This window comes from Octopus bimaculoides, chromosome 4 (assembly GCF_001194135.2).
Source record: "Octopus bimaculoides isolate UCB-OBI-ISO-001 chromosome 4, ASM119413v2, whole genome shotgun sequence".
NCBI classification, from domain to species: Eukaryota; Metazoa; Mollusca; class Cephalopoda; order Octopoda; family Octopodidae; genus Octopus; species Octopus bimaculoides.
In genome coordinates, this window is record NC_068984.1 from 10202000 (window position 1) to 10213505 (window position 11506).

Consider the following 11506-nt stretch of genomic DNA (forward strand, 5'->3'; position numbering starts at 1 on the left):
GGCACATAAAAGACACCATTTCGAGCGTGGCCGTTTTCGTGCGGGTGACACGTAAAAGCACCCACTACACTCTCTGAGTGGTTGGCGTTAGGAAGGGCATCCAGCTGTAGAAACTCTGCCAAATTAGACTGGAGCCTGGTGTTGCCATCCGGTTTCACCAGTCCTCAGTCAAATCGTCCAACCCATGCTAGCATGGAAAGCGGACGTTAAACGATGGTGATGATGATGTGTGTGCGTGTGTATATGTTTGTATGTCTGTGTTTGTTTTCCCAACATCGCTTGACAACCATCGCTTGAACTTAGCGGTTCGGCAAAAGAGACCGATAGAATAAGTACTAGGCTTCCAAAGAATAAGTCCTGGGGTCGATTTGTTCGACTAAAGGTGGTGCTCCAGCATGACCGCAGTCAAATGACTGAAACAAGTAAAAGAGTAAAGAGTAAATACCAGAGTTGATTCATTTAACTAAAAATTCTTCAAGATGGTGCCCCAGCATGACCACAATCTAATGACTGAGCAAATAAAAGGATAAAAGATATATAGAATGCTGATCATGGCTCTTCTTCTCCCAGATCGATCGCTGCGGTTTGACTTCTGTTGTGTTGACTAGGACAGAGAGAAAGAAAAAAAAAAAGAAGCAATAAAATTGATTCTCTTTTTCTCTCTCATCAAGAATTTTTGATCATCTGTATCACAGTATATCAGGAATCTAGGCTCATCGTAACCATATTAGGCCAGTTAATTAATAGCATTGTAACAGACATTGTAATAATGAAGTCTTGCTAATTATATTATCTCTCCTGTTTTCTAGACATATTTCTGTACATGTTTAATTATCAACCGATTTCTGCATTTCAAATGATTCCAGCAAAGGTTTTAGTCTACAACGTTTGTGCATTGGGTGTTTGCTCATATAACAGATCTGCCAATTTCCGTTATATCTGAAGTAAATAACTAAATTTATGTTATATAAGTACATGCTAACGAACAAGAAAGAGGAACTTGTCTGTGGTTTAGCAGTTCTGGAACTTTCTATGTAAATCCGAGAAATATTTTGTGACTTGTCTTCACGACTTTGAGTGTGTTCGTGTGGCAAGTTATCAAATCTTTTATTTGATTCAGTCATTAGACTGTGGCCATGCTGGGGCACCACTTTGTAGGATTTAGTTGAACAAATCCACTCCTGTACTTATTTTTTTAAAGTCTGATACTTGTGAGTCATATTTTTTTTTTCTTTTCTGCAAACCATTAAGTTACACGAACGTAAACAAACCAAGATTGGTTCTCAAGCAGTGTGGACACACACACACACGTAAGAATTTAGAAACTTCAAGAGGCATTTAATAATTCACTTTTGTTGGTGGAGCTTGAAGTAGACAAAGCTATAAGTGGTAACATGTAGGATATTGGGTTAAAAAAAATTGAAGGTTGCCCATGCTAGAATATCTGTTATATTTACAGAAGATGTGGGATTGTGACTTACAGGCAGCCTTCAACTTTTTCTATCCAAGGTTTTTGTAACCCAGTATTTACGTACAATTTATAGCTTTATCATCTTTGAGTTCCACTAATAAAAAGAACCCCAATTGTATGTATATATATATATATAATCATCATTGTTTAACCCTTTTGATACCAACCCGACTGAAACCACCTCTGGCTCTATAATACAAATGTCTTGTTTTCAAAAGTTCTGAATTAAAATCTTCCATCAAACCTTAGTTACAATTTATGTTCCTAACACTGGCTTAATGATAACTAAGTTATTTTACTAAATTCTTTGTTATATTTAAAGTAATTGAAAGAAACAGAACATTTCAACAGAAATATGGTAACAAAAGGGTTAACAAATAATAAATTTAACTGTTTGATACCAACCCAACTGAAACCACCTCTGGCTCTGTAGTACAAATGTCTTGTTTTCATAAGTTTTGAATTAAAATCTTCCACCAAACCTTAGTCTCAATTTATCTTCCTAACACTAGCTGAATGATAATTAAGTTATTTTACAAAATTCTTTGTTATATTTAAAATTAATTGAAAGAAACACAGAGCATCTCCACTGAAATATGGTAACAAAAGGGTTAATATCTGTTCTCGATGCGGGTATGGGTTGGACAGTTTGACAGGAACTGGCCAGATGGAGACCTGTACCAGGCTTCGACTGTCTGTTTTAGCTTGGTTTTTACAGTTGGATGCCTTTCCTAATGCTAACTACTGGGTGCTTTTTACATGTGTACTGGGTGCTTTTTACATGACACCAGCACAGATGCTTTTAGTGACACTGTCATATATATACATGTATGCACGGCTTCCCCATAGTTTCCTTCAACCAAATTCACTCACAAGGCATTGGTTAGCCAGGGCTCATGCAGAAGACACTTGTCCAGTGGGGTTGAAACCCAAACCACATGGTTGCAAAGTGAGCTTCTTGACCACATACCCATACCTACACCTGTGCATTTATTTCGAGACTGTTCAATCCAGTGGAATCTATTTATGACACTTCACTTAAATGTCTTAAATGTCAAGAACTGACAGAGAAAACAGCTTCTGAATTATATTCTGTAAATCATAACAAGCAATAAGTCTGGCTTTGTTTCTTCAAATGCGAAGGAAGCTTCTTGAAAATATTGGTGACTGACTGTTGTTGTTGTTGTTGTTGGTGTTGCTGTTGTTCTTTATAGCCTCACTTAAGAGGAAGAAGTTGCATCGCACATCTTTGTTATTATTGTCTATAATATCATTTAGCGCTGAGAAACTGCATCAGACATCTCTTGGATTTGCTGTAAATGTGGCTGTTGTTGATGGTGTTTTAGAATGACTACATGAAATGTTGCATTTGCCAAATATCGGTTGCCACATCATTTAACCAGCAATGGAAGAGATTTTACTCAATCGTTTTATCAACAGTCTTTAATATTCCACTTAACATATAAAATGGTGACCTGGCAGAATTGTTACAGTAGTAAGCAAAATGCTTATTGTGGCATTGCATTTGTCTTTATGTTCTGCGTTCAAATTCTGCTGTGGTCGACTTTGCCTTTCATCCATTCAGGGTAAAAAAAATGAGCACCAGTTGAGCATTGCTGGCCTTGTGCCAACATTTGAAACCAGTATTTTACCTTATATGAGAAACTTGTTTTATTTGATTTAATTTCAAGGTGGCGAGCTGGCAGAATCGTTAGCATACTGGGCGGAATGCTTAGCTGTATTTTGTCTGCCATTACGTTCTGAGTTCAAATTCCGCCGAGGTCGACTTTGCCTTTCATCCTTTCAGGGTCAGTTAAATAAGTACCAGTTACATACTGGTGTCGATGCCAAATTTCCTGTAATTACCCATTGTAGCAAACCCATTCTTCCAAAGTCACCCATCAAATGGTGAACAGCCCTCCAGTTTTTACTAATTTGCATGGAATGAACATTTCTTTTCCCCTTTCTCTCTCTCTGTTTCAGTAAATGGTGCTGGGTTGGCAATGGCAACCATGGATATAATTAAGCTGTATGGTGGAGAACCAGCAAATTTTCTGGATTGTGGTGGCACTGTTACAGAGAAGCAAGTCTTTGAAGCATTTAAGCTGTTAACTGAAGACTCACAAGTAAGTATTTCAATAGTTTTGAAACTTATGGCCATATCACGCTGAGAGCACCGGTTCTCATACGATCACCAAAGTTAAGGAATGTCGAGTCGAGTGAGTACATAGATGGGTGACTGCTTGGGAACCCTAGGTGCTGTAAGCGTCACACACTTTTACTCCTGTGCTGGTGGCATGTAAAAAAACACCATTTGAGCATGGCCATTGCCAGTACCCCCGGACTGGCCCTCGTGCTGGTGGCACGTAAAAAGCACCCATTACACTCTCGGAGTGGTTAGTGTTAGGAAGGGCATCCAGCTGTAGAAACTCTGCCATGGAAACAATGATGATGATGATGGTAGGCACAGGCACGATTGCTTTCAAACTGCAGGCTTTAGGGTTCAGTCCCACTGTGTGACACTTTGGGCAAATGTCTTCTTGAGAACTGGGCCAGCTTTGTTAGTGAATTTGGTGAATAGAAATTGAAACAAGTCCATTGTGTCATCATCATTGTTGTTTAATGTCCGCTTTCCATGCTGGCATGGGTTGGACGCTTTCACTGGCAAGCCAGGAGGCTGCACCAGGCTCCAATCCGATCTGACAAGGTTTCTACAGCTGGATGCCCATCCTAACGCCAACCACTTTGTGAGTGTAGTGGGTGGTTTTTACGTGCCACCAGCACAGGAGCCAGGCAAGCGGCACTGCATCAGTCACACTAAGATGATGCTTTTTACATGCCACTGGCACAGGTGCCAGTCAGGCAGCACTAGCATCGGCCATGCTCGAATGGTGCTTTTTATGTGCCACCAGTGTGTGTATGTGTGTGTTTGCGTTCGTATGTGTGTGTGTGTGTTCGCATTTGTGTGTGTGTGTGTGTGTGTGTGTGTGTGTTAGTCTCTGTGTATGTGTGTGTTCGCGTTCGCATTTGTGTGTGTGTGTGTGTGTGTGATAGTCAGGTTAGTCTCTTGCTACTCTCAGTCTCACCTGTCGGTACATAGGATCTTAGGTCAGTTGTGACTGGGAAATTGGGGTTTGCACATTTATGCATAGTTTTTTAGTTGTAGGTTGTGATGAGGGGGCACAGAATATAAGTGGTGAAAAAGGAGGAAAGCAAGAGGGGAAAAAAATGAAAAGGAAATAGAATAATAGAAAGAAAGTGAAAAAGACAAAGAGTAAATAGGTAGAAGAGGAGGAAAAAGAAGAGGAAAAATTAGTAAAGGAAAGAAAAGAAGAAAAGGAAAAAATAGGGAAAAAAATGAGAAAGGAAATGAAGAGGGAGCAGGTGTTTGAATAAAATAATTTGGAATGGCAGATAATGAACAATTAAAAGTAATGAATGGAAATTATAAATAACATGACAGTTATAATGGGAGGTGGTGGGGGCTTAATTAGAGGAATGGGGAAAATAGCAAAGTGGTAAAGAAAATGTAGAATAATAGAAAAATTTATGGGGATGGATGAAGATTGAGAGGTGTATGAATAAAGTATTGAAAATTACTGGAAAAACAAGAAAAATGAAATCATAAGAATCAGGTTACTGTGTTGGAGGAATGGTCAATAATTCAAGTGAAATAAAGCAAAATTGAATAAATGAAATAAGATAAGAAAGAAGGGGTAAGGGTTAGTGACAGGAAAGGTATCCAGTTGTAAAAGAAATATCCTCCTGATAGTATATTTGTGTAACCCACAGAAAGTGGGTCCTGCAAATATTATTCTACAAGATATAGAATTAGGTGGGATTTTCTGTTCACAATAATGAAAACTAGAATGAAATGAAAGTTCATACAAAAAAAAAAAACTAATCATGAATGGAAATGGATGAAAGAATATTCAGAACAAGAAATATAATTAGGAAATTCTTCCAGTACGAATTCATGATAATTGCTAAATTGTTTAGACCCTTTTGAAACCAACCTGTCTGATACCAATCCTGGTTCTATGATACAAACTTCCTGTTTTAACCCTTTCGTTACCATATTTCTGTTGAGATGCTCTGGGTTTCTTTCAATTAATTTTAAATATTACAAAGAATTTAGTAAAATAACTTAGTTATCATTAAGCTAGTGTTAGGAACATAAATTGTGGCTAAGATTTGGTGGAAGATTTTAATTCAGAACTTATGAAAACAAGACATTTTTACAGAGCCAGAGGCAGTTTCAGTCGGGTTGGTATCGAAAGGGTTAAATTAATCATTTGTTAACCCTTTTGTTACCATATTTCTGTTGAGATGCTCTGTTTCTTTCAATTAATTTTAAATATAACAAAGAATTTAGTAAAATAACTTAATTATCATTAAGCTGGTGTTAGGAACATAAATTGTGACTAAGGTTTGGTGGAAGATTTTAATTCAGAAATTATGAAAACAAGACATTTGTACTACAGAGCCAGAGGTGGTTTCAGTTGAGCTGGTATTGAAAGGGTTAAAATTGATCTTAATTAAAACCTTTCCATCAAAATTTAGTGTTAATTAATCAGCTTAATAATGACGAAGTTATTTTACTAAAGTCTTCAATATTTTCAAAATGAATAGAAATAGAGGCAGGTATTTCAACAGAAATATGGTAACAAGAAGATTAAAGTGATCTGAAGTCTTATCAAAGACTCATTAATTTATAGTCTAAACACCATCTTAGTATTTGAGAAATTAATTTTCCTAAAATCTTCATTATTTTCAAAATTAATGTCTGAAGTTGAATGTTCATATTAAAAGGTGCAGGAGTGATTGGCAAAGATTACTGTTGCAGGGAAACAGATTTCTGCCAATATTCAATTTTCCATTTCTTCTATAATGTTGTTGCCAAGAAAATCTGTTCAGAGCACTTCTCTTCTGATTGGTCTATTAATTACACTATTTTCAACCAATGAAATTTTCTGTATAACTATATTATCCTGGCTTAAAGGCCAAATTTCATGCATGACATTTACCAAAATGATGACAGTCATGCATGGAATTCTCTGTTTTAATGATATTCATTTATTTACCAAAGAACTAATCAGTCCATTCCATGAATTTGACATCCTTTGTTTGAAGTTTATTCTTAGACCTGTTTATCCACCGTATCACATGACTTTCAAATGTGTTCCAGGTGTGTTACATTTATGTTTATTTCCTTTTAACCAGGTGAAAGCAATTCTTGTGAACATCTTTGGTGGTATTGTAAACTGTGCTACCATTGCCAATGGTATAACTAATGCTTGTAAGAGTATGAAATTTGACCTTCCTCTTGTTGTACGACTTGAAGGTAAGCCTTACCTTTGGTATAACACCATTCTAATTCAGTGGTTCTCAACCATTTTTGTTTTTTTATCTATGGCTCATTTTGATTACTATTTCATTCCCCAATAACCATTCAATGTTTAAAAACTAATTTTATAGATACTGCTTTCAAGATTCCTATTTTGTTTGCCACGCTTGCCACTCTTGCATAGGTTTTTAATAAAACTCACTGAGAGAAGATGTTTCTTTGGCCAGAAACATACTGAATTATGTTAAGAGAAAGAAACCTAGCTGTTTCTAGCTATAAATAAATTTAAAGCAACATTTTTTCATGAACCTTTAAGTACTACTGAGGGCCCCAATTTACTATTTTGCTTGCATGGAACCCCAAAAATCTTATGTGGATTTCCAGGGGTCACATGGTTGAGAACCACTGTTCTAATTGCCAATTTTATTATGAAGGTGAGTCAGAAAGTAATGCCATTTTGTTTAGGACAGGTATAATTACCAACACAGGAACATGTATCATTCATCGAAATGAAGCTGGTCCTCTGTGGATCACATCCCTACTTCTCAACATAGTCACCGTTTCTCTCAATAGCAATGTTCCACCTTCGAATGAGAGCATGTGTCCCTGCTCCATAAAATTCTGTTGACTGTTCTTTGAGCCACTTCTTCACTACAGTTTTCACTTCTTCGTCACTGGACTACATTCCCTCTGGCTTTTGCCCCATGAAAGAGAGTTTGAGAGGCAAACATTATTCCAGTGACGAAGAAGTGACAACTGTAGTGAAGAAGTGGCTCAAAGAACAGTCAACAGAATTTTACGGGGCAGGGATACATGCTCTCATTCGAAGGTGGAACATTGCTATTGAGAGAAACAGTGACTATGATGAGAAGTAGGGATGTGATCCACAGAGGACCAGCTTCATTTTGATGTATGATACATGTTCCTGTGTTGGTAATTATACCTGTCCTAAACAAAATGGCATTACTTTTGTGACTCACCCTCGTACAATTGTTTTCTAATCATTGTATTATGCTTCTTTCCTACAATGAATTGTGGGAGTTAGTCTGCACAATAGTTCTTTTGTTTGTTTTCTTTTTTTCTTGTCCTTTCACCTTCAACCCTTTAGCATTCCGATTACTCTGTCAAATGTAATGCTTATTCACATTGTTTTGAATCGATCATGCATTATCTTGTAGCTTTGAGATATCTATGATTCATTATATTATTAAGGTTGACTGAGTAATCTGAATGTTGAAGAGGGCGATTCAAAAGTCGCCATACATAGGAACAATTTATCTTTTTTATAAGAACAGTTTTTTTTTATTTAACAGGCCTATATGCAATAATAAATCTCTGAGCAAGGTATAAACAGTAGCTGCATGTATATTTGTCACTTAAATGTGGCTAACCCTTAAGGGCTGATGCTACTGTAACCCCAAGAAGACATCTCCTTCAGCTGGCTATTGACACACTGTCTGTGCCCTATCAGTATTTGCAAAGGGAAGTCATCCTTCCCATCTCCAGCCTTTGCAAATACTAATAGGGCACAGAAAGTGTGTCAATAGCCAGCTGGAGGAGACGTTTTCTTGGGGCTACAAGCTACAGTAGCATCCACTCTTAAAGGTTAGCCACATTTAAGTGGCAAATATACTTCATGAGGCTCTTGTAAGGTTACCATTGTTTTGAATACACATTGCAATACATTTACCCCACTCATTGTGAACTCATAATTGCACATCTGGTGATATTTGTGCAAAGGAGTTGGTGATGCGTTCCTTCAAATGATTTATGTCTTTTATCTTTCCGCGATACACAATGCCTTTCAAATGCCCCCAAAGATAGAAGTCAAAAGGGGTTATATATATCAGGAACTCTAGAGAATCTTATAAACTGTTTCTTTAAAAAAAAAAAAAAAATTTCCTATGTAAGGAGGCTTTTGAATCACCCTGTATTTTCTCTGTTGCAAACCATCAGTTATTTCTTTCACAAGACACCTACCTCTTCTATTAAAAATTCCCCTCATTGTATCTGTTCATGAAGATCTATCTGATGATAGCTTTTAACTTAAATAACTTTTATTTTGACCACTCGCTCCCTTTCCCCCTCTTTTTTATTATTGAAATTGAAAAGAAATGCAAAATTTCTGACAGCAGTTTATCAGTAAAAATATTCAGAAGAATTCCTGGCTTGCAAGCTACTTGGTATAGCCTTACGAGTGCTAGTGGCCTGAAAAGAAGCCCTTAATATGCACTGTAAAGAAGCCCCTAATATGCACTGTAAAGAAGCCCCTAATATGCTCTGAATAGAAGCCTCTAATATGCACTGTAAAGAAGCCCCTAATATGCACTGAAAAGAAGCCCCTAATATGCACTGTAAAGTGGTTGGCATTAAGATGGGCATCTGACCATAGAAACCATGCTAAAGCTGAAACTATGACATGACACAGCCCTGCAGTTCATCAGATCCTGTCAAACCACCTGACCCATGCCAGTATGGAAAACAGACATTTAACGATGGTGATAGATAAATTTTGCTACGACAACCCCCTCCGCTTTCTCCACCTACTCCTTGCGCTGTATAAATCTATTTGCTTTGTCGGAAAAACCTCGCTTGACTTTTAAGCTACTCTAACATAATGACAATAAATTTAGTTCAAGCTACTTGAACATAATAACAATAAATTCACTTTCAAGCAAAACACCCAAAAAAATCTCAGAACATGACAGTTTGCCTACAATCCGGTTCTGTTATTAATTCTGTGTAATTTGTTCTCTGACATGGAAGCTATTTTAAAGCCTCTAACATTCTTGTCAACAGATTTTGGATTGCTAATTGAAGAACATTTGTTAAAATCAGTGAAATGTGTCATATCAGAAGTGAAGAATGGTTGTAATGTATGGCGCATGCATAAATTGTCAGCCTCATTTTCTCTCTCTCCCTTTCTCTCATTCTTGAACAGTCAAGCTACATTTAGCACTCAATCCATCATCTTTTACTCTCTATGGTGAACCGATCAATTGCCAATTTGTATCTTGGCTGATAAATCAAATTACCGTTTTTAAACAACCATTTTTCTTGAGTTACACCATAATATTTTAACATTTAGATTTACTTTTTATTCTATATTTTTTTTTTCTTACCTCTCTTCTTTGTTATTCAAGTATTTAAAGAAAAACAAAAATGACTTTTACCGAATTTGGTCAATTATCTATTATAACTTTCTTGAACAACATTTCTTTACACTTTTCATTTTTCTGTTAAACCAATTCTTCTGTAACTCTTTCTGAAAGCAGAAAATTGGTAGAAAAAAAAAAGAATGTTTGTATTTTTGTTACTAAAGTTTTCCTTTATCTGAAGAGGATAAAATAAAACAGCCATGTGTTCTGTGAGTAAGTATTTTCCTGGTGGAAAAGGAGAATGTTAGGATTGATTTTGGTTTGAGTATTGAATATTTCCTGCTAAACAAAGCTATTGATGTGTTCAAAGCATCAGGAAAAGTCAGAGAAATTGGTTGGTTATTCTATTATTAATATCCCACCATCAGCTGACGACACTTTCTTACATAAAAAAATTATTGATTTCTTCTCTTTTTTTTTTATTATTAGATATTAGATCAATATTTGGAAGAAAGAGATGCAGTCAGTTGCATCATCGTTAATGGATGTAGACATAATTCTGTACTTAATGAGGTTGGTTAGCAATCAAATAGTTCATAGTTTTGTGGTGACCTCAGCCTTATGTGTGAAAAGCCCATTAGATGGACTGTATTTGATGTTTTGAAACCCTATAAATACCAGGACACTGCCCTTCCTCCTCTAGTTGAGCTACAAAAACTTTTACAGATCTCATTAGATACAAGCATATTACTGGTACTGATTGTAACAATTGCAGAGATGAAAAGACGGTATTATACTGGGTGGAATTTCTAAGTTCATATCTTTTGTGGGCCAACTTTGAATAACATTTTTCAGGGGCTGGGGGTCAGTAAAATAAAGTAACCCTTTACTTGGGTCTCATCAGCTGACTCTTCTGTCTTCCATACAATTTCAGGGTTTTCTTCCAAAATCAAAAAGAAATTAAAACAAAATTTTGTAATTGTGATTATCCTGATTTTAATTATGATGTTTAAGAATTGTGGCTTTGCCAAAATGGTAGCACCAAACTGAATGTGTTGTATTCAACCTTATCCTAATTTCTGAGTTGATCCCTTTTCTAATCACATACTGGGATGTTTCAAATGAATGTAGCTATCACCAACAAATTTAAGGTCTTGCACCAACAGAAAGAAGCCCTTGTCCTGAGTTCAAATTTCATTGGGGTATATATAAGCTAAACACCAGTCAAGTATAGTAATTATTAATTAGGGGTGCACTGAGCAGCAGTGAATGATTATACAGGTGTGTACAATCATGTGACTATATGCACCTGTATTTCAGTCAACACTGCATAGTATGCCTCCAGTTAATTAATTCCAGCTTGATGCATGTCAACAAATGTTCCATTTGTTGTTCTGATATAAAGCACAACTTGTTTTTAGTGGTTAAGAAATGTGAGTTTACCTCTTCATCTGACAACACACATGACGCAGAAATGCATGTGTCCTGTGGTGCAGAGCCACCATGCATACCACAATGGTATATTTTGCATATGTATATATAATCATCAGGTTTTATATAAAGATATATATATATATATATATATATATA

General features: G+C 36.3%; 1 protein-coding gene and 1 pseudogene across 1 annotated transcript in view; both read left to right on the forward strand.

Moving 5' to 3' along the window:
- Positions 1–11506, forward strand: part of LOC106875047 (succinate--CoA ligase [GDP-forming] subunit beta, mitochondrial) — a 64827-nt gene that overhangs the window by 49619 nt on the left and 3702 nt on the right. The window contains exons 9-10 of the mRNA XM_014923008.2: positions 3455–3597; positions 6695–6815. Of these exons, the coding sequence (XP_014778494.1) occupies positions 3455–3597; positions 6695–6815 (264 nt within the window). The remainder of the gene's footprint in view (positions 1–3454; positions 3598–6694; positions 6816–11506) is intronic.
- On the forward strand, positions 3621–3739 carry LOC128247747 (5S ribosomal RNA; annotated as a pseudogene).